Source organism: Anser brachyrhynchus, assembly GCF_964034855.1.
Source record: "Anser brachyrhynchus genome assembly, chromosome: 6".
Lineage (NCBI taxonomy): Eukaryota > Metazoa > Chordata > Aves > Anseriformes > Anatidae > Anser > Anser brachyrhynchus.
Window position 1 is genome coordinate 9697507 of NC_137700.1, and position 24581 is coordinate 9722087.

Below are 24581 nucleotides of genomic sequence, written 5' to 3' on the forward strand. Positions count from 1 at the left end.
AGTTCTCTGTGCCAACCTTATTTGTATTGGCCATTCTCTATAGGAAAACATTTTCAATGACCTCAGGACTTCCATTGTGCAATGGCATTTAAACGCTCATAACTCTCTGGGTCTTTCTTTTGTTGAGGTCATCCTTGGATTGCATGGCTTCATTAAGTGAAGACTATGTCCTAGAATATGTTTACGATGGACTTGGGTTTTGATTGTGGCCTCTGAATAAAGCTACAATACAAAGAACGATTATCTTTCTTCGTGAGGTCAAGATGTTTAAATTGCTCTGAGAATATGAAGACTTTCTTTTATTGGATTGTTTTAATTGCAGCTAACAACTTTTATTTTCTTAACACTTGTGTTTTGAGTTTCATTAATGTAATAAGAATGTTACATGGATTCACAGTCCTATAAGGAAACAAATTTCATTTGAGCTTTAATGCAACAGCGTATGCAGCAGAGTGCAATAGGATATAGAGTATTTCATCTCCAGGTCACTAGCTTGCATTTGGCTCCAAGGTTATTGACAGAAAGTAATTATAATATGACAGTACGATATAGGCCTATGGTGATTTTTAGTCCAGGCATGTTGCAAAAAAACACAACCCCAACAGCTTCCCTTTGTGCTCAGAAAATGTATTTAATCTTAAGGCAGAGACGTATGAAGACACTTGTTTGCATGTTTCTTTAAACCACTCTCCCTGAGCATTTGAAACACCAAAACCTTCAGTGGAAGGGTTCTCCCTCTGTCATATTTGCACAGCACCCAAGGAAATAGCGTTGATTACTATCCAAAATCTGTGATTGTCTGAGAAGCTGAAAATGGGTTTTGGATTTTCAGGTGTATTGTTCATAGTAATGAGTAAATATTATATTGGGGCCTGATCTGAAAAATCATTGTTTCTGTCATGACTTGCATTTTCTGTGGTCTACAGATGATCAACATGAGCATCCAGCCGTAAATTAAAAGCAATTCTGTAAACAGTAGCATTCAGACAGGATTAAATATTTCAGCCTCATTTTTAATTTCAGTTTCTGATTAAGCTTTCCTTGATGTTGGCACTTACAAGGCTTACGTCTGGAGAAATTTTTAGGTGATGAGCTAGCAACATAATTGACATTGTTAGAAGAAACCTAACTTAGCTTTAGCAAAGGGGATTCTGGAATCTTTCTGTAGATGCTTAGAAGAAGAATACAAAGCAAGCTAATCTCTCAGCACTTAGATGAGACACTGTGTCACTCACATCATTTTAAGGAAAAGAAAGTGGAAAGGATTCAGGTGCAAAATAGCTACATTTATTGATTCCTACTTCAAAAACAACAAAGACTGTAATATTAAAGGACTTAGAAGTTAACTTTTTATTTTCAAATCAATGAGTTGCTATCATCATCCAGCTACTCTGTGGTATCTCATCTCCTTTTTATGGCATGTGTGTGGTTAAACATAAGTCAATTTTTTCCTCAATTCTCTTTACTGTCAAGGATAACAGAAGGGTGTTTATGTATGTATGTTTGTTTACATTCAAATCATACCATGAAGGATGTATAGCCCAGCACAAAGCATGCACTTCACTGTATCAGCTGCACCATTGCACTGTGTATGCCTTGAATATCACATGCTGACATCTTTTTCCATTTTTTAAGGAAATACGTACTTTTATGTTGACAATACATTTCACAGTCCATTGCGTCAAGGAGTTTTAACGTTGCTTCAGGTCTGCCGATAGATTTTTGTTATTGCTGGTAAAGCTTTGCTGATCAGATAGTTTGTTATTATCTTCCACCAATTAACTTTTTTCAAAACCCAGAAAAGATAAATATAGTAATTACATGTAATAATTAGAAAACCTTGTATAATGAAGCAAGAATTTTCAGGTTAATAAATAGCTGAATGTGAGCCTGCTTAATTAATCACTAAGCTGTGGAACCACTGCAATTCATATGTCAATCCAGGCTCTTTTATGGAAGTGATTTGAATCAATTGCTAATGAAATTGAGAAATTTAGAAGCGGCTTTCCAACTTTCAAGTGACAGGGCTCATATTTAACTCAAGAAATGTGACAGTTAATGACAACATAAAAGTGCCGTGAATCATTTGCTAGATCTTGTGAGAATTACAGCATCACCCTATTGAAATAGCTCATAGCTGATGAGTGTGAAAATAAACAGTCATAATTACATATTTAGATATCTAGGATGCTGCTTAAAATGTAAGAGAGTCTGTCAGAAATAACCAAAGGACAAAATCCTACAAGTGTTACAACAACATTTTAAGAATTCTCCTGGTTTGCCTCGTAGATGAATTTACACTTCCTACTGCTAAATCCTAAATCCTAATCCTTTAGAAATTATCATGCACTGTCTTTATTGAATCAATTTCTTTAAGCTGTCAAAGTATTTTATTCAGTAATTCTTCTTTTTTAATGTAATTAACATGCTTACTCTTACTCAGTTCTTTGAATTTAAACTATTCTGCTGGTGCGTTTGTTTCCTTAACTTTGTACTTCCAGCCACAGTTTTAATTAATTAAAACTTCATCCAGATATAATGAGACAGTTATTGTGTGTTAATGAAATATCAGTGTAAAGTGCACTAATCAATAATTAATTTAATTAAGGTATATATGAGACTATTGCTATGTAATTAACTGAAAACTGCATAAGTAACGCATGCATATTTAAATTTTCATTAATAAGTTTGTTAGGAATTTTCAGATCATGCTGTTTTATGGATTTACGTGAAAGAGATAAAATTAAAGTGTTTGCCAAAGAGATTCTGAAATAGACATTAAATGGAGTCCTGAATCATTCTGACAGTACTGTAGCAAATTTAGGCAATTGAATCCACACTAAGAATGAAAGCGTGCCTTCTCAGAAATGGAATAAAAATCTGCGGGAGATTTCTTTTAACCTATGAGAGTCAAATATCTAAAACATCCTATAAGATGAAATTACACAAGAGAAAATATATTCTATATTTGAAAAATGTGCTTTAGAAAGGATTATGAATTATGGAAGCATTTTTGCTATTCCCTGCTAAAGCTGGATCATCCTACTAACATGTTCTTCAGGCACTTTACTTGTTAAAGACTATGTTCTATTAATATTGATGAAGTTATCTCCTTTGCTCATTGTGAGTGACTTTTCTGAGAATTTACCAACGAATCTGATATTTAAATGTGCTGCTAATTCAATACATTTGCTAAACTTTTAAATTCCAAATGAATAATACTCTTCATTTTTCCTGTATATTCAAAATTCATTGCAGTTTGTATTATTGATGATTATTTGTATTATTGATTATTATTTGCAAGGTATTTGAAATCCATAAAGCTTTTGAATCAAAAAAAGCTTTTTAACAATAATTCCTTGGGGTATCCTAATAATATTCTACTTACCCAGATGTTCAGCACAGAAGTCACAAAACTGACTCTCAGACTGAATCTCTAAATTAAAACTTCATTATTGTATACTAGCAGTTGTAAACAGAATGAATTTTACAAGGTAAAGTAATTGTCACAAAGAACAGCGGTGTTTTTCACAATGGAGTTTGACCATAGTTAGCAGATGGAAGAGTGAGAGATTTGTGATGATGAATGTCTTTTACAAAATGTAGCCCATAGTTTGGATCTGTGTCAAATTTTTTAAGTTCAGTCAATGTACATGTTTGTTTCTCTGTCTAGGTGAAGCACATTGAGAACTGGTCTGTCAATTTTTTTTTCATGTTGTTTTTGTCACAAGGCTTTCAGCATCCCCAGGGCCATGCAGTCCTTCTCGTGCATAAATGAGCATTTTTTTTATTTTTTTTCAATAACATTTAATAGGAAGGACTCTAGCAGAGCGTGATTGGTTCAGGCTATATATCTTTTAAAGAAAGATGAACGTAAAAGACCTCGTTTTTCTTTTGAAATAGATCTCAGACATCAGTATGCTCTATTTGTTATTTCAGAGAGGAGTATTTCTGAGAGGGCATATGCAGTATGTGTCTTGTGACTCGAAGTATTTTGGCTCAGTTCCACGGGTTGCAAGACTTCAGTCTTCCATCAAATAGACTTAGATCCATTCAAACCAAATTCAATGATTCTACTGTAAATTTCAAGTGGATATTTTTTTCTTTTTAGATCATAAATTCTTGACTAAGTTTTCATTTAAAATGGCATGTTTCAATGTAAAATTACATTTCATGAGAATTATTTTAGTACACTTTTTCCTAATAATCATAACAACCTGCCAGAAAATACCCCAGTCAATTCTAGAAATAGTGTTCTAGAAATTTTCTTATAAAAACCTAAAACATACTACAACATACGCAACTGACAAAAAAGTCCATACAAAGAAATAAATAAAGTGGAAAAACATTTCAAAGAAGCATTTGGAGGTAACTTAAGCAGTTATCCCAGGAATTACCTCAATCCTGCTTTGTAAAGAAAGCATGCTGTGACATGTTGTATTTAGAGTTCCAAATTAGAGCGAAATGACTTCTTGAGCTATTTCTAGCAATGCAGAATAAAGGTGGTTTGTTTTCATGCCTTATGGATCATATCCTTTGTCTTGTGAAGTGTTGCAAACATATAGTAAGAAACAAATTTGGACATCAAGGGAGTTTAAAATGAAATTTTAACGATACCTGTTTGGTATTATGAAATAAGTGCACGCCACTTTTATGCCATTTATTGTGTGGGTGATGTGTTTTTGTTTAGCTGAGTTCTGGTTTTACCTGTAAGAAACTAGAATTTTCAAAAGTTAATCTAAGTCATTCCAAAAAATGTGTTTAACTTGTAACGAGAATTAATCATCCTCAGTAGCTGTCATTGTATATCAGTTTTGGAGGGAGTTTCACAACTAACTTATAGTTGCTGGTTAATTTTAAATGGCGTATATTAGGTGAGATTAATTTTCACCTGTATTGCTTGTATACTCAGTGTATGTTTAGAAGTAATTTAAGTTAAAAACAGCTGGGATTTTTTTTAATTATTTCATGTTTATACAATAGCTTAAATAATAGCTTTAAAAAACCACTTGCCTTACTTCTCTGGACAGCTGCCACAAATCAGTACACCCATTAATTATATGATTAATTTTTTTTAACATGTTTAGCAATTTAGTTGGATTTGGAATGGAGTCATAATTCAGTATTTTATATGAGCATTGGTTTATACTTGTTACAGTATTTCAAAGGGATGCTATTCACATAGAAATGTCATATAGCCACATGCTTATACTGTGAAATGAACCATAGGCCTTCTTTTCTAAACCTACTAGGAGGAAATATTGCAAAATTTCTCTTTCAAAACTGCATATGTTAATTTATTTATATTAAAAAAAAAAAAAAGTTGAGCAATTTCTCTACCTCCTCTGCTTTATTAAATCAGAAATTTCAAACACTGGTCAATACTTTTCCAGGAAGCTGCTAATCAGAGTACTAGATAAGACTGATATCTAAATGCATTTTCAAAACCACAGATTCCTATTCATCTGTTAAGTTAGAATATAGTAGTCCTCCATCTGCATCTGTACCTCTTATTTAAAATGGGAAGTAATACTGGAAACTGTAAAATTGCAGAAATTGTATATCCTCAAAGCTGAAATTGAAGAACTGATCCTGCATCTCAACTGATTTTCTGATCTCTATTTCAAGGTCAAATCAACCTCTTTTAATGTCTGGGTGTGACCCCACAGCACAGGACCATAAAGACTCCATTCACAAATTAAAGATTTCTCCTGCTGGCAGGCCTGCTGAGTAACCAAGGCCCAAGTCAAAATCACCTTCTGGTAAACACAGAGACTCTGGTAAGCCTCTGCTTGGGGTAGGAAATCTTTGCAGGGAATTGCACTCCCAACATGAACAGACCTGATAGCCTGGATGCAGAGTAGTCCCTGGTACGAAATACTTGCCGCATTTTAAGAATGTAGGTCTTCTGCTCACCTCTGTTAAACTGTGGCTTTTCAGGTCTATGTGCAGGTGCAATTGCATCTGCTATGCACCCAGGTTCACCTTCCATTTGAAATTTGGCAGGTTTCCCCTGAAGTCTCTTTCTCTTGTTGACCCACATCAGAAAAGACAATCTTCATCTTTGTTTTGCACCAGTCTTAAGATCTGTTTGCATTTATTTGTTTCTCATACAACTCCAATGGTATTACTCAAATGCTATAAAAATAGTAACGGGTAGATGTCATTTCCTATTCTTGTGACAAAGCAGAATCTCTGTTCGTTTGCCTTTTTCAGGACTTGATAGCCTACCCAGGCCTCACTTCTAAACTTTTCCTCCTTTTGCTTCTCATCCCAGGAAGAGACTCTTTCTCTTATAAGTATCATGCAGAAATGTGATTTAAAAAATAAAAGCAACGAACATGATAATTACACACATTCTATTATTTTTATCTTTTCATATAAAAATGTTTTCTTGTAGAGAGCTGTAACGTACTATGCCATACATAGTTTATGTAGTGCTCAGGGACAAAACACAAAGGGGCCTTCCCAGTTAGGTTGGCCCATTAGGTTAATACGTATAGACAATTTCTGTAGCTCTCATACAAGTTGGATGTGGATAGCCCTACTCAGACCCCAGGATCCCCATTTGCAGACCCAGTTCATGTTATGTTCCGAGTAGTTCTGAGAAAACAGGCATATTCCCCTTCTTAGTGCCAAAACAATATACCTTAACTGTTCTGTTATCCTCTTGTTTATAGTGAACGTAGTACCAAACATAAATTACTGCCCAGAAACAACATAACTATTAATGGGCTCTGGATGAGAGGGAAAAAAAAAAAAGAAAAAAAAAAAAAGAATCCTTCAATTTTCTTACTTTTCAAGCTTAAGGATAGTGATGTGACATGCCATCAGTCCAATTTACCGGGTATAAAACTAAATTAAATCAATGCATGAAGCTCTCATTGAATATGCCTCAAAATCAGTTCATCTACCATTATTGAAAAGTATCACATTTAAGTCTTAATAATTCTTTACCCTAGAGTGCTATTAATGTCATCATTATTATTATACTTCCCTATCTTCGATATATCATAGTTGTTAGAATTCAAGTACAAAAATCAATGGGAAATTTGCATTTGATATAAAATATTCTAATCTATCACAATTAATTTTCTTCCCTGAATTATGTTAATTATCCTCTTCCCCACCTGGGAAGAAAACCCTATTGCATTCTTGACTAGATTTAGATCTAAAGCTGGTTCCCTGCAGTGCAAATCTTTGATAAAAATTCCATACTTGCTCTCTCTTTGCTTCTATCTTTTGTACACACACCACAGTGAGAAACATTAAATGAAAGGTTTGGTTTGACCAACAGCTTTTGAATACAGAAGACAGCTGTTTTTCATTTGAATAGGAAAAAATATATATATTAAAAAAAATAACAAACCCACAACTTACTCCCTCAGCTCTTGCCGATGTGCAATTAAGCTGTACACATGCAATTTCAAGATCAAAAGCAGCACCAAAAACCCGCTCATGATTGACTGCTCAACAGTTTACACACATCAAAAGAAATATCTTTGACAAGCAGTTTTCTTTAGTTGTTTCAAAGGTTAATATCACCTCTTTGTACCTTGAGGAGAACTTCTCATCCTCAAAAGTCCTGTTAACTCTTCTTTATTAAGAAATTATTTTAGATAACTGTTCATTGAGGACTTACAGTCTTGTATCTAAAATATTAAATGTCTGATTTATCATAAGGACAATTTCTTTAGTCTCTTGACAATCAACATCACACTAATCATTGCTGGCTTTTCCAGGTCTTTCCCCAAATGTTTGAGTAACAGAGTTTGCATCAGTTACCACTACTTGCACTGTTTTATGTAAATCTTACTTATCTCTAGCTTTAAGTTTCCCCCGTGAATTTTGCTTAAGGTGTCCTTTCCACCCAGATCCTCGCATCTGAGGGATGCTATGATCATTTGTATTTAAAACACATTTCCAAATTCACGGAAATCCTCAAGGCCAATATATTTTCTCCCAGTTTTTGCTCATGCAGATGAATCTCACAGTGCGTGGTCATGAATCCTAGCTCATCCGGGGCCTTGAAAGATACATATATACCACAGGAAAGTGAGTAATTGTGGGGGGAAAAAAAGCAGCAACAAACAGGTCTGTGCCAGGTCTGTAAGAACAGGGCTTTACCCTAAAGGTTTAGGCTGGTTGTGCTGTTTATTCTGAATTGACATCCAGGAAATGTACTTTATTTAATACTTTGTCCCATTAGCTTGCAGTTAGTATATGAAAACTTTCTAGTGTAATTTGTTAGTGTCCGTTTTTACACTTGATCTGGGGAGATTTTATAAGAGGCTGGTGAGATGTGACCACATCTCTCGCTTTAAATGTTGATTTTCAATTTGAATGAGGTTGTGAAGTCAAAATGCAGGACAGACAGGGAAGGACTCTCTCTCAATGACTCTTTTAGATTGCAGCAAGAAAATATGAGGGTAAATCCTGTTCTCTAAACACATAGATTTACTGGACTGTGTCTTCTTGATATTTGTACTTTTGTAAAATTACCGTTTACCACACAGGTCCAGAGGTTTGTTGACATAGGAAATGTTTTAGCAAGATTGATTCTGCTAGGTGTAATGTGGCCCGGTCTCCTGTAAGGACGTAAAGAATTAGGTCATTGATTACAGTGCTTATGTGCTTTTGTTCACTTCCCCAACCTTATAATATTTTTTTCCTTAGCAAATAGATAACTACAGAATAATTAATATTCCCCTGGAAATCCTAGCAATTACATTTTGAAACAAGGGAAATGACTGCTAATATCTTACAGGGAACAGACAGTTATACATAAGTACACAGGAATTTCTATATACTTAAAAGGCAATGCATGAAACTAAAAGCAAAAATACATGGCTTTTTATGAAGAGGCTTTCTGTGACTATCTGTGCATATATTTGAAATTCATTAAAATAAGACTTTCCTGGTGTCAGTTTGATACAGCTCAGACACTGCTGGAGTGGGTCAACGATAAAAGGACTGGAGGTTTCATCCCAAGTTTGCATACAGAGAAAACATTTTTGGGGACTCTGCTCTTTCTCGAGCAGAACAGTGCACTCACACACAGCGCAATGGTGTTTGCCCGGAGTTCCACATTTGTGGTTTTGCAGCATGTATAGCACTCTCAGGGTTATCCTTTGAGTGCATAAATGACTGCAGAATATATTCAAACAGTTCTAATTCAGTCAAAAATAAATTTAGAGCAGTCTTAGAGAACAGGCCACATTAAGAGAGCATATTGGTATTTCCTGTCTTTCAGTCGCTGTGGGAATCAGTTGACATCACTTGCATTCAGAAGATGTAAAGGTGTCAGAAAACTGGAGCTGGCACTGTGCACTAACTCAGTTTGGAATTGCTATTGCTCTCCTCTAAATACAGAATGAGTCTGTGCCTTGGGTTTCTTCTTCCCTTCTTACCACTTCATATTGCTTGAATAGTTGATAAGTCATTTCTTGTCTTTTCAACTGGATTTTGTATACAATACATTCATATATTGATAACCTCAGATACTTCATTCAAACTTCTGTTGCATGAGTTTCTGTTTCTCTGTGTCTGTACTACATGTGTGTGAACCAAATTCTGTGTGATAGATTATGGGCAACGTCTGCACTTGGTTGTCCAAGCAGCAGCTGTTTTTGAATTGCCAATCTTATCTTGAAGAAACATGTCTTGTTAAGTTCTGAACCAGGTAGCTTATCTCACCTCTGAGGCTGCATATCAATCTGAGGTCTGGAGTGAAATGACTTCAGTGCTATCAGATCAATTTGCTGTGAGCAGCCCACATCACAATACTAGTGCACATAAATCAGCTGGCTTTGGCAGTTTGCTCAGGAGAGAGCTAGGCCTACACCTTCAGGACCACTGAATTATTTCTTCTCTCTGGAGAAGTCTGAGAGTCAGAAAAGATCCCTTCAGGTCAGGGCTGAAGTCTCAAAGGGAAGCCATCAGAGAGGCAGCTAAATTTTACTTCAGTATGCTGGGCATCCAACACTTTTAAGTGTTTTTAGGCTGTGTTTTAGTTTTAAGCTAAGTAAGAGAAGGTTAAGAGGCTAATCTCAGGCACAGATAATCAGAGAAACCAATGAGATGCATACACAGATTGCATGTGGCTTCCTGATTATTATATATACTAGTTGCTTTCTCTGAAATGAGGGTCTTTGCGTTACTCGGCAAATAGTACCGTCTAATGTGTGAGCATCCAGACATATGGTTCATCAGCCTAAAAGAATTTTTTTTTGATTTTACTTCATAGAAACAAATTTATTGCCCTTCAAAAGCTTATTTCATGATGAAGACATGTTCAACAATTTTGATATTTAGTATGCATGTAACAATGCAGGTAATACATTGTTTTCCTTTATTACTGACAATCAGGTTGTACTTTCCTTTCCGTAGTAACAAAAAGTAGTTTTAGCAGTACACCTGTCAAAATATTTACCTCGTAGGCCACCAAATTTCAAGTCAGCATCTGCTTACAATTTTTAGTTCTGTTATCAATACCTGAAGGAAGCAGATGACAGTGTGGTAGTACGTTATGCATTTCACAAGTTAAAATGAAATAGCAGTTTAGATTTGGGATGCATCTCGGGGTCCCTAAATGTCTGTGAGCAATGAGTGGGATCGATGTATTTATGTTATTGTTCCTTAAGGTAATGGCATTAGTGCAGCACTTTTCAATAACTACTTTTAATTTGAATCAGTGTGGTAGCTATTAACTCTTGTCAGGTAGGTTTTTTGTTTGTGTTTTGTTTTTAACTCTAGGTATTGAATGTGCCATTAGTTGTCCTCAGAACACACAGAGATCAAAAAACTGATACCAGAAATTGCTGCCAGTAGAGAGACTAAGGACTGAAAGGGTTCAGAGAGGCTAAACCTTTTTTTCTGTCTCCCCGCTTTTTGCAGGTAACCCTAAAAGGCTGCCGAAGCAGAACTTGTCTGGTAGGTTGGCCAAAACTCATTTGCTAGCAGCAGCATCTGTACCCCCTGCTGTAAACAAGATGAGAACTGCTGCTCACACTAAGGCATGCTTGGTGTTTTCCTGCAGCTTTAAATGTAATTAAAATAAGGGGTGTGTCTGACAAATGGAGGAGGAAGTATACAAAAAAAAATCAAAGATGTTTTTTCAAATGCTAGAGATGTTATATGAAGGAAACATTATGGATGAGAGATGGTTAAAATTATTTTTCTAAGCCCTCTCCCCCCTCATGCCCCTGCTCTTGTTATCAGCTCTGAAGCAGGAAGAATCTATTCTCCTTTCACTTACCCACATTTTCTCTGACACCTTTCACTTACCCATATACATTGTGTTCCCCATGGAGGTGTTCATCTTGTTGTAAAAATGACACTTTCACAGATATGACTGTAGAGGCTGAAATGTTGATTACCAGCATTAATCGTTTCGGGAAATACCAGTTTCTAACAATGCTACTTTTCTGGTGTGCATATAATGTACATAGAGAGGGACAGACAGATGAGTTACATGTTAGTGTATGGGACAGGGGAGGAAGTGCCAGTACATATTTACTTTTGGCCATTTGGGGATTGATCTATCCTTTTGTGGTCATGTTTTAAAAATAGCGTTGACTTCCTGTTCCAGTTAATTAATTTAAGGAGTCCTCCTCTTTGGTGGTGCTTGACGCTGGTTTCGTTAATATGTAATGAGATTTCCCCTTGCGCCTTCATTGTCAATGTTTAAAAGTGCATCTGTAGGGAAGGCTGTAGACCATCAGTCTGGAATCCCACTTCCGTCTCAGCTGCTTCTCTCCATATTGATGGCATACAGGATAAACAGAACAAGTTAATTTGTAATCTTAGATAGAAAATGATAGCTGCGCTGTTTCTGTCATTGAACACTCTGCCAGTTTAAACAGCTGATTAGTCAGCTTCTGTGGAATCGATCTGAATCAGTTCCACCTGCGTGCACCCACCAAGAGCCACTTTATTGTAAATCAATCATTCTGAAAACATCTCACAAAGGGGCCAGTCCTCACTAACAAGCCATCAATTTAAACTGTCTGTCTGGAGCACTCAAGAAATTAGAAGCGCAACAAACATTTATTCTAAAATTATGGAGAAGTCATTTCTTTAAACCACAATCTGTAAGTATTTGGTGTTTGTGGTAATTTTTTTTCTTTTAATTCATACGCATTGGGTTACTTTTCAGACATCCCAAAAGCGCGTGTGCTTTCTCCTAGGAGAAAACAGTATGTTCGGAATTTTAACAATAGTGGATGGAATGGATGGCCTTTATTACTAGAAGGCAGCATTAACAGTAACTCAGAGACTTTATATCCTGCCCTTGTGCCCCTTGGGTGTTAAGATCGATCCCTAGAGTCAGAGAAGTTCTCCTTATTCTTTGACATGATGAATTGCTAAATTTTGCCTGTGCAGAGAGTGGGTCTTCCAGCTGGCAGTGGCTGGAGAAGTTGCCCCAGGGGGAAGATACAGATATATGGTTTGGTCTCCAAACTCTTCCTTTAAGACGCTTCATACTACCCTAAATAAAAGAGAGTGAAGAAGGTATATTCTATTTTTTTTCTCCTTTTATTGGCCTGTCTGGGCATTTCACTTATGTCAACAAAAAAAGCCGTGAGAATCATGTTTTCAGGTTGAGTGCATTGTTTAGAATCTCTGGAGTCTTATTCAGCTTGAGGAAAAAAAATATGGCAGCACTACATTTTCAAGGCGCAGTGCAAAATGCTACGTGCAATGTTATGCCATGTAATTACATGTTGCCACATGATTGTGTTGTCAACACTGTGTCTGATTACAAGGTAATTGCTTAGTTACTAGCTTTAATGCAAAGCTGCTCAGAGACTTGTGTGCTACACAAATGTCCCAGTCCTGGAAATAAAATCAAAATAAAAGTTCAGTGAAACCTCACGTGATAGCGTGGAAGGTAATTGTACTCGCAGATGGTGTTGGGACTGATCTATCTCTGATTAACCTCAGCTTAAATCCTCTTATTTATTGTAGGATAGTTTGGTGAGATATCTCTTAGAAATAGTGTAGCGTATTCACAGTAAATTTGGAGCTCTAGCGTCTCCCTCTCATAGCATTGGATTGTGGGTGGGTTTCAGATATTTAATACGGCTATAGTTGTCGTGGTCTTCCAGCCCACACAAGTGACTTCTGCAGTTAGTCTCTCTAACCAGCCCTACTTATTTTAAGAAGTTAAGAAGTGGTAGATATGAACAAGACAATGTCAGCTGGTAATTCACCATACCATTTGACTTTCTAACTGTATGGATACCAAAAAAAAAAAAAAAAACACATTACTATTAAAATATGGGATGACAGGAATTTGGGTGATGCCTCTTATGTATACTTTACCAACACCCATTTATGGGTCCCCTCAGTAACATCTGATTGATAGTATTCCTCTAGATAAAAGCTGCAGAATGTGGCAATGCTCCCTCCCTTCCTCTTCCTGAGCACAAATTCTGCCCCTCCTTGCCCATTGGTCTCACGGAGCTTTGGAAGCCTCTTCATTCTCCATTGCATAAATCCCCTTCCGCAATCTGTTCGGGAGGGTAGATGCGTGAAAATCTGTGCAGCTGCCTTCAGGAACCAGAAAATACAGTAATCACATCCTTAGGTATCACGCTCCAGACACTCTGAATCAGTGGCAGGATTGTTATTACTTAAGTTGGAAGCAGTGCCAGAGCCTATTGATTTCTAATCCGAGCTATCGAACAAGAGAAGCTCCTTTTGCAGGTAAGTGAGCTGTTTCTGGGCTGAAGGAAGACAAGCTTTGCAGGGGGAGGTCCTCTTTTCTCTATGGAAAGTTCCCACGGGACTTTTCTGTTACGTCTTTCTTCAAAGGAACTTCATCTGTCTTTGTGGGCTGGGTTATTTTAAATGAGACTCCTGTTCCTCAGCTGTTTTCAGGTAGGGCTGGACCAGCTGCTTCCTGGATCTGCTGCCTAAGTGCACTAAATTACTACTTCTAGTGTGAAAAGCCTACGTGATAAAGATGATCATTCTCTTGGTGTTTTCAGTCAACTCATGCTTTTGCACAAGTGATATTCATGCCAGTATTGGTCATGATTTCACAGAATCACAGAATTGAAGGGGTTGGAAGGGACCTCGAAAGATCATCAGGTCCAACCCCCCTGCCAAAGCATGTTCCTTAGAGCAGGCTGCCCAGGTAGGCGTCCAGATGGGCCTTGAATATCTCCAGAGAAGGAGACTCCACAACCTCCCTGGGCAGCCTGTTCCAGTGCTCCGTCACCCTCACTGTGAAGAAGTTCTTTCGCATGTTGGTGTGGAACTTCCTGTGCTCTATCTTGTGGCCATTACCCCTTGTCCTATCCCAACAAACCACTGAAAAGAGGTTGGCCAAATCCCTCTGTCTCCCACACCTCAGGTATTTATACACATTGATGAGATCCTCTCAGTCTTCTTTTCTCCAGGCTGAACAGACCCAGGTCTCTCAGCCTTTCCTCACAGGGAAGATGCTCCAGGCCCCATATCATCTTTGTGGCCCTCCGCTGGACTCTTTCCAGGAGATCCCTGTCTTTTTTGTACTGGGGAGCCCAGAACTGGGCACAGTACTCCCGGTGAGGCCTGACGAGGGCAGAGTAGAGGGGGAGGATCACCTCCCTTGACCTGCTGGCCACGCTCCTTTTAATGCACGCCAGGATCCCATTGGCCCTCTTGGCCACAAGGGCACGCTGCTGGCTCATGGTCAACCTGTCGTCCACCAGGACCCCCAGGTCCTTCTCCTCAGAGCTCCTCTCCAGCAGGTCATCCACCAGCCTGTACTGATATGTCCGGTTGTTCCTCCCCAGGTGCAAGACTCTACACTTGCTCTTATTTAACCTCATTTAATAACCTCATTTCTACTTAATTAATTTGGTACTATCCATTCATCAGCCAAATCCCTGTGCCCATTTATCATCATGATATTTTTAAAGGCAGGTTTTGAGCTGAGCAGGAGTACCTGATGGAAACTGCGTGATGATTATAGTTTCCTGAAAGGGGAATGATTTCAGCCCACGGGTGGGGAGGGAAAAAATAGTAATAATAAAAAAATCCTAGAGCTAGATAGGAAAGTAATCATTTTCTATATTATTTACTGTCTGCCTGCCCCATTCATAGAATTAGACTGCATGCCCTTACCCCAGTTCTGTAGGCCACCATCAGGATGTGGATCTTTACTTCTACCTAATCCTCCCATGGTTGCTGAAACTAGTAAAATTCACCAATGGAAGAAAATTCCCATGAGCCAGTAAATGTGCTTTCCCTCTGGTGCAGTTGCCTGCTGTCTGATGCTGAGTTCTGTCTTCTCTGTGGAGGAGAATATGGCTTTAATTACCAATTTAGTTTATTACTGCTATTTTAATATGACAAATCTGATGATTTTATAGTGCGTACTCATGGGATCCTGTATATGAAATACCTCACCATAGGTGTTTGATTATCGTGAAAGCTTGTTTCAGAGACATAGGAAAGGTGATATTACAAAGCAAGGAGTTGTCTGCTTGTAGCGAGCCCTGGATGAAGGATAAACAGGAAAAATGATAGTCTAGAACAAATCTGGAGCTCAAACTCAGTACAGCAGAAGTATGCAAAGCAATTTTAAGCAGTGGGATTCTGATTTCGAAAGAACTGTACAAGTTCAGGAAGGTGAAGCTATGTACATAAGCAGTGGCTTAACTAGGGGATGGCATAAGCTAGCAGGAACGTTGACAGAAACAGTCCATCTCTGGTATCCCACTGGTCTTCTTACAAGATGAGTATGTATTAATGCGTTCTTATTGGTAGTTCTGCAAATTACCTTTGTCATGTTGCACGAGTTATGCAGTGACTGCCAGGTTCCTACAAGTATCTTCTTTCTATTTGTGCTCTATACATTAAGGTGAACACCTAAATGAACAATGCAGTTTAGTATCTCTTTCCTGAGTGGTAATTTTTGGTAATTAGGACTCCTTTCCTCTGTGTTCTTTATTTCTTGGTATTGAGTGCTTATCGCTGCTTTGTAACTGTTAGTATATTTTTACTGCTGTCTTGCTGCTAGTTATCGTGAACGTTATGCATTGATAATATTGGACTGAATGCTCAGGGGGCACAACAAAAGGGTAGGAATATTGTTTTTTTGTTAATGTTGTCAATTTCTAGGATTTTTAAACTGAAAGATGAAGAGGGAAAGTGCAAACATAGTTACTTCCATATTATTTCATTTTGTTATTACAGGATGGTGAGTTACCATAAACTACAGTTAAAATGCCTGCGTTAAAGAGATACCGTGTACTTTTTCACCACTACTATGTGGTGAAAAAAATATTTTAATAGAAAGAGATGTTGTTAGCTTATTGTGGGAGATGATATCTGGAGGCATCTAGATCATAGTAGCTAGTTCTGAAAATGTAATTTGTTGAATCTCTGCTGACACTGTAGTCTGACCCTGGTGTCTGTCTTATGGGCCGCATTTCAGTGCATTTCAGGGTGAAATGGGACAACCGAACATGGTCTAGCATTATGCAAGGTCATCTATCTTCCCTTCCAGTCAAGTTATGCATTATGGATTTTTTTCCATGCCTTTGTTCAGGAACCAAGTAAGGAGGTGACTAGCCAAGTCAGAATAATATGATGGGACAATGTGGTTTTAATGAGTATAACAAGTTGTGTTTTCTTTGGGACCCTTGTATGCAAGATCCTGCACGAGGATATGCACACTGGTTTTCTGTGAGACTGTGCAGATCTATGCTGAGATTTCAGAGCTCTCTGGCATTAGGTGTTGACTCCCATAATGCAGTGTAAAGCCCTGGGCACTCCTGGCATTGCAACAGTTGCCAGAGTCCAGAAGACCTGCATTAACCAACGTGCAAGGAGGTGCACTGCAGGTATGGAGATAGTTATTAGTATGATGATAGCTTGTGCATAAGGGATTAAAGGGCTGAAAAATGAAAACAGCTCCATCTGTTCTTGCCAAAAGGAACCAAGGTAGAAATTCACAAGTTACTTACTGTCTTTAGTATGTAAAGTGTATGTTCCATTAGTTATAAAATAGAAAAAAAGTATTGTAGCAAGGCACGTAAAAACTGCTATAATTTGAATCCAGATTTATCCATATTTTTTCCTAGTCTGTCAGTGGTTAGAACACTTTCTGTTGTAGCTCACCCACGCTCTAAGCTGCATGTGTAGTACAGCACTGAAAGTGGCTCTATAATGTCATTTGGGGCTTTGTATTTATTGTTATGCAACACTAGTTGTGCTCATTTTGCAACCAAGATAAATTATATTTACATTTAAATGCCAATTTTGCAAATTTAACTCGGGAACGGGGAATAACAGTTTCTTTTTGGAATCGTATTTTGACCCTAGCAATAAAAGTTGAGAATTGCCAGAAATTTCCATAGCTTGGCTGAAGCTATTCTCTAGTCCAAAGTCAAAATAGAGTACCTGTTTAAAAATAGTATGGATTATGTGTGATCTGAAAAGAATTACGCTCCAGTTGCTGTAGCACTTCAGACCCAGTTGCACCACAATAATAAAAAGTGATAAAATGTATTTGTATCAGTCAAGTGAACAGATCTATTTTAGGATGCACGTGCAAGAAAAGATAAGCAAATTCTGTTCTATTACTTTGATTTCAGTCTTCTCTTATTCCGTCGATTTAAACTGAATTTCTGTGGACTTCTGCTAGTGTAACTGTGATCACATTCAAGTCTATGAAGTAAAACTCAGCATTGATGTGAACGATGGTCTAAATCACACTACCTGTTTGTTTAGAATATATTCCTGATCATCTGACACTCGTACTTCATATTCATATCCTTATGCATTTTACCCAGACTGCTCTAGCATGTGTATCCAATTATTCCAGGCTGTTTTACCAAACTCGACTTCAAGGGGGAGCCCCTTCAATATCCTGTTTGTGCTGTACTCCAACGGCATTGTGCAGTTTAACAGAATTTGGACTAAAGGCTGTATGACAGCAAGCATTAAATGAGAGGAATAGTATAAAAAGACTGTGAAATCTGTGTATTTTTGAAAAGACAGTAAATGGCATCTTTAGAAGCTATTCTGTCATATCCTTTGCTCATATTAGAAATCCAAATGTAATATTTATTTCTGACGGAGAATTTCATTGAAGCACTTTAATAGCTGTTTTGAGAAGTGTTGGTGTTTTCAGGTCTCAGCCAGTAGTATTTTTGGGTGGGATGGACTGCTGCCTGAATTAAAAAGCAAAGAAACAGAAACACTCTCAGAACACTCACTCATGTTATTTACTGGCATGATATTATTATCAGACTAAATGCAGAGCTGTGTGTAAAGAAGAATAACTCTCTGCCCAGGCACCCAGTCCAACATAACGCTCTACAGAAGACTACTCTATTAATTACAAAATATAGTGGTCCCACTAGCAATTGTAACAGGACTGATCAATCCTCCTCAGCAATGAAAAAATCAGACAGTCTAAAACGCTAGTATGACAACAATGTATAGTTTGGGACCTAAGAAGTGCAATGACAATAACGATAAAAATTCCCATTTATGGAGCACTTTGTCAAACAAACATCTCAAGACACCACACAGTAAAAACATAAGAAAATGAAATCAAACAGAGCCACGGGCCTGATCGAAGGGAAATCATTGATCCATATTCCTAAAAGTACAATGAAAAAAAAAAAAAAAGCCCTTTATCTCTGAGGTTTGGCCTAAAAGTTAGAAAGCCTTGGAGGCCTAAACATAATAACCTGGAGACAATTTCTTTTCTTGCTCATTCTATATTTGTTCTGGCACTACACGGGATTGGGTGCCCGAAACAGTAGATTACAGCTGATTTAGAGAGCATGGTTACCACCTTCTAGCCCAAAGGGCTTTTCATTATTATAGAAATATTTTAGAAAAATATTTCTGGGAGTACTATCTGCCCTAAATTTGAGGAATAGTGCAAGAACTTATATCAGGTCTGATCCTTTAGCTGTTTTCTTTCCTTTTCTCCTTTGCGGCCTTCCATCTCTGCCTCAGAGTCATGCAGGCAGGTCTAATACGTTAATGCTGAAATAAGCCACAGAAATTTCTCTCCTTGTTTCCTGCTCTCCTAGTCCCATGTTCCCTTCAGTTGATACTGGGATTCCTGTCCCGCATCCAGCTGCATTAAGCTCGATTATGGCTGTAATCCCAAGTTCAAACCTTTTTGTCCATTCTTCAAATGCAAGAGTAGGCACAGTATCAGTTTTCATTTTGGCAGATATGCTAGGTAAAGAGAGTTAAATATCAAAAATGTCATCACTAGTACCTCATTCCGCTGCCCAACAGCGTGAGTGTGGAGGAAAGAAAGTCTATTAGTCATTTATGTCTTATAGATTACAATGACACACATTATAGTTCCATGGGGCTACACAGCTACTCATAAATGCCAACTGTTTGTTTACATTTAAGACCCCCCCCACCCAATGAGTTAATAATAATTAGGATAATGACATGATAAGGATAATAATATGACATAGTAAGGATAATAACTGCATTTATTTTATCGTTAATTTTCCATTTGTTTTGATTTTAAAGGTGAAAGTTTATACGAGTAAACTAACAGGTGTCAATCTATCACCAGTAGTGCTCTGAGGTATTATTGCTACCGGAGGACTCCTCAACGCTCCTTATTGTAATTGCAAGAAAGTATATGCCAACGTCTGTTGGGAGAAAGAATTCCTTAAATGGAATTAATCATAATTATTTTATTATTTGGAATGTGAAGGCATGAATCCTCACTGAATACAGAATATGCTTGTGATTTGTTTTTATTTTTCCACATTTGTAAGCGTGTAATTCTTTGCACTGGTTCCACTGACGGGGAAATACTTGGGCCATAAGGTTCTGAAAAGTGTGTTAGAACCAAAAATTGGTGGTATTTCTAAATGTGTGTATTTGATAGCCAGTAATGCCTAATGTCTAGCAGGAGTAGTTCTGTCTTTAGACTAAAACCAGTTTCTGGACATCTAAGTCTCAGTCTCATTCACTTATCTAGACAGCATAGACACTTTCTCCCCAGGAGTTGACACAGCAGGAACTCCAACTATATCCTCTATGTGTGACTCAGAACAATAAAATAGTTATGATGTGAGGAAAAGAGCTAGAATGAAGCTCCGAGGAGGACCTCCCGAGTGACAGTATGACCCGTTATGGAGCTTCCTGCAATATCAAATTGAGACCAGTAAGAAAATGGGTACTGGCAACTGGAGAAGCCTATAAACTATCCAATTGCTGCAAGCTTTCTTGCAGCAAAAAGAAAACTTTTTGTGTCTGTGTCTATCCCTCAGATGTAGCACAAGTTGATGATTTTCTTTATGGCCACTCCAACCTTTCAAATGGTTCAGGTGTCTGTCTCGATCCTGAAGGGACCGACAAATGAGCTGAGGGTGTTCCTGCCGGTTCCCTAACAAAAACGGCACCCCCCATCTCCATGCTCAGAGGGACGTTTATGTTAACCATCAGGTGCAATGAAGAAACCCAGCAGAGCTCCCCATTGATATCCTTTTCCTCAGGTTCAGCTGTTATTGACATTACTCCCATGTTTGCTTGGATAATGCTACCTTTTGTCATTTTTGTTTGTATGAAACCAAATGTTGGATAGAAAAGATGCCATGTGAATAAGGCTATCTGTAAAGTCAACACTGTTGATGAATTTCATCACACTGGTCAGTCTAGGTTGTGTTAACTCTATGTTCTGTGAATTCTGCATGAGCTGCACAGTTAGAACCTAGAAACTGTTCTCTCGAAACAGAAGACAAATGATAATCTAGGCAAACTGTGCCTACACCAGGTGGAAGCCTAGGAGAGGGGGGGGAAAAAAAAAAAAAGGCTGTTGACTTGGGCTAGGAGTGCAATCCTTCTAAATGTTCCTTGGGGATGAAACAGAACTGAAGTTAAACCCTCTTGCTCAGCAATATAAAGCAAACATAGAAAAGCACATAAGTAGGTTTGATTGCTCCAAATTTGAAAATGTATTTCACTCCTGTAGGCGTTAAATGGTGGCATTTGAATAAGAGCAAATCTGGATTACTAAAGGTCTCAACTAAACATTTTTCTTTCCTCGTCAGGAAAGTTTAATCTGCAAGCTATTAATTTTTTTAATAAATGTTAAATAAACTTTTTTTTTTACTTAAAGCATATTGTAAAATAGTAATCATTGTGACCTCAGACAAGTTTGCAAAAAGCTTCTGTTTAAAAAAAAAAAGTGTTTGCATTTTATCTAATTTGAAGTCGATGGATAAACAGAAAGAAACACATTCAAACCGCATTTTGCAGGAGGTGCAAAGTCACCGAATTCATTAAATGTTCATTAACAATCATTAAATACCCCTTCTAGAATATTCATCACGATCAAGAATGTGTACCAATAGTTGGAAATTTTACCTCTAGATAGATTATAGAGATTATAATAGGTTTTTCTTACATGTCTGATCCGAATATACTGATATGAATGAAGACCTCTATTAGCTCAAGTGACTTGTTAACAGAAATTATATTTGGGATCATTCTCTAGTCCTGCATCGCCACAACAGTTTCACGGAAGTTTGATAAGGCTAGCTGGTAGGGCATACTCAATATCACAAGTAGCATGAAGAAGTAGCTCTCAGGTTTTTGATGAAGCAGAATGATCGTGAAGGAGTAGATCTCGGTCAACCGGGACATCTTATTTTGTTTAGTAGTATTGGATCCAAAATATTGCGAACAGCTGTACTGCATATGCAAAAGGTGTCAACTACTTTAGAGATAAAAAATCTTTTTGTTGTTGTTGTTCCTAATTTGCACTGGAAAAAAGCAATGCCTCACTGAGGAAAATCTTGCATAACAAAAATCAGTTGGACCATGTTCAGCCTGGGGACTGCTACCACTTCTGGGAATCACTACTGTAAATTTTCAGTCCTACTTCACAGTTTTTTCATATATGTCCATAATTAATATACCTTCACGTGGCTCCCAGGCTGTCGCCTTGTAGGACCATCAAGAAAACAGACCGATTACACCCCATTGGGTTTGATGCCATGTTTCTTCATACAGTCATTTATCTCCTGTCATGGTAGTCATTGACTGGCGAAACATCAAAAAGCATCTCTTCCTCCAGAAATGAAAAAAATGAACAGATCTAATATTGTTCATATGTAGCGCTAACGTTGTCAGAGCCCTTCTTGTTTTCAACCTGAAATAGAGCATGCATTGCACAGTACATGCGATGGCCTAATCACAAGTCTGCTCTGTTAATGACAGACTAAATATGAAAGAGTCCAAAGATTTTCTGGCCCAAGAAGGCAAGAAAGAGAGGGAGCTGTAGCAGATAGACTTTGAGAAATCTTTGATTTAATAATCCTCTCTTTTGAAAGGTAAAGGCCCAAGATTTCTACTTTTAACTTTATTAACATTCTCTTTTAACCCACTTCCTTTTGTAATGATAACAAAACATACATGCATTGTTTATGATCTGATCTAATACTGTTTTAAACAAGAACATTAATAAAGCATGAGTCATGTTGCAGGTAAGAAAAAAATGAGAGGAATTGCAGGAACGAATGCCCAGTCAGAAAACCGTGGCTCTTCAATGCAAAAATATTTATTGTGTGATGCCAATAAATGAATCACAGGAACTGACCCTTTAGTTCTTTACCAAAGTCCATAGAAGAGGAATGAGATTCAGAGTAGACGCATATTATATGTGGGACTCTGCATCTACTTATATAACAAATATATATATATATATATAAAAAATATGTTGTTCCTCATAATGATTTGAAGAATTGAATACACGTCAATAAATTGATTACAGTGCAACGAATGACTTACAAACTAATAAATTGCCATTTGATTGTATGGTCGATAGAACATTTAAAGAGAGGATATCTAAGCAGTAGGTGCCATGATACAGGCACACCTGTGAGAGCAGCATTCCCTAGCTAGGATTTTGAAATCCATGGTGACAGACTCCAGGGTATGTAGGTGGAGCAAGGGGGAGAGAGGAATAGGAAGAGAAGGTAGCCAAGAAACCTTTGAACTTACTCTCATCGTTTTTATAGCCCTAGCTAATAGAAGGAGTCACCACCAGCACCAGTACAGAAGAACCAGTAAGAGGAAAGCAGGCAGTAGAAAGGAAGAAGGGCGTGCATCAAGAAGGAATAGATTATTATTATTATTTTTATGCACAGGTCCATCAAAACCTGGCAGCCTGCAGCGATGGGAAAGAGACATAATATGATAAAGCTTGGTAACCAGCATGTGTGATTGAACAAACCAATGAAGAGATAACATTTGAAAGCTTTACAGCTTGGAAAGCTGTTAGCAAGCTGGTGTCCCCTTCATCATTTTTAATTTTACTTTTACTGCCCTTCATTTGCTTTGACGGGTTGATGTTGCCATGGTGCAGTTGAAATTCTCATAAAAGTGCTGTTACCCTTTCAAGATGGCTATTTTTTCCTAGGGTTTATACCACATTTTATAGTTATGTCAGAAGGTTTACTTGGTTTATTAATTCTCCAAGCTCTGATATTGCTCTGAAGACTCTGGGTTGCAGTTCGGCTTTTGCCTTTTAATTTGTGAGATTTAACAAGCACTACATCAGTGTGTTATATCCCTCCATAATTTAAAATGTATTCTTTTGTTAATCAGGTTACATAAAATTTCAGCCTGTCCCTCAACTCTTTGATCTTTCGTTTCATTTTTAAAAAAAAAAGATCTGTATACAGCTATTTGGTTCCTTTTCATACTAACCCCCCAACTTGTAAATGGTTTATCTGGTGTAGGAAAATAATTTTAAAATATATTTTTATTCCATATGAAATAACATCTCAAGTATTCATAGAGATACTCTTACGCTCACAGTGGAAGTCAATTCATGTCAGATGCGAATTGGTCCCACGGTGTTTTTGCAGTCACAACTAATTTCCCTTTTGCTTGCTCTGTAGCGATTCAAGTTAAGGATATATGGAGTGAAACGCTTGTCAGCAGCGGTGCGAGTTAAACTTTGTTGGAAGATGTTTCTTTTAAAACCAAAGTACACGTTTTGATAAACTTGAAAGGCCGCTAGTCATTAAGAAATGTGTTATATGACCCCTACTCAGTGTGAACAATAGCCTAACTTCACAACTTGAGTAGGACTTTGGGGAACGGATGGGTAGAAAGGACAAGAGGAGAGTGAAGTATGACTCGGTATGAAAAAAAGAGGTCAGAGCCGGGCCCTGCTACGTTAAATTCTAGAAAAGTAGTTCATGAAGGATAAGTCCTGTAAAGGCAGCTGGTAAGATTTATTCGTTTGCTAACATTTCCAATATTGTTTTGGAAGAAAAAGGGAAGTTAATAAGTGAAGCATAGCTGGCTTTCGTAGCGATACCAGTGTTAGGGGAAGGATGGAAAGTTTCAGACACAACTTTATTGACTTAGTATTTAACCCTTTCAGCAGAATTAAAACCAAAAATTAGAAGCTCAGATTTTGCTGTCTCTTCCAAAAAGCCCTCCAGGAAGGCTCTGAAAAAGATATTAAGCGGTGCGATTAAAGGCAGCACGAACTAATCCAGAGATGAAGTCAAGTTGCATTTGGACATAATATTTGAATGATCACAGTTTTTGAGTTTCTCAAACCTGGTTTA

The 24581-nt window shown here is 37.6% G+C and overlaps 1 protein-coding gene across 6 annotated transcripts in view; it reads left to right on the forward strand.

Annotated features, from left to right (window-relative positions):
- LOC308197586 (uncharacterized protein) overlaps window positions 1-24581 on the forward strand; it is an 84485-nt gene that overhangs the window by 38168 nt on the left and 21736 nt on the right. For 3 of the 6 annotated variants that reach the window (XM_080598357.1, XM_080598358.1, XM_080598359.1), the window contains 2 exons: window positions 5629-5780; window positions 10897-12092. The exons of 2 other annotated variants lie outside the window; for them this stretch is intronic. Coding sequence is in view for 1 of the 4 variants with exons in the window: in XM_080598362.1 (XP_080454488.1) it covers window positions 10280-10333; window positions 10897-10932 (90 nt within the window). In the remaining 3 variants the exon portion in view is untranslated. Of the gene's footprint in view, window positions 1-5628; window positions 5781-10246; window positions 10334-10896; window positions 12093-24581 lie in introns of all 6 variants that reach the window. One more of the 6 variants, XM_080598362.1, reaches the window with a different exon arrangement.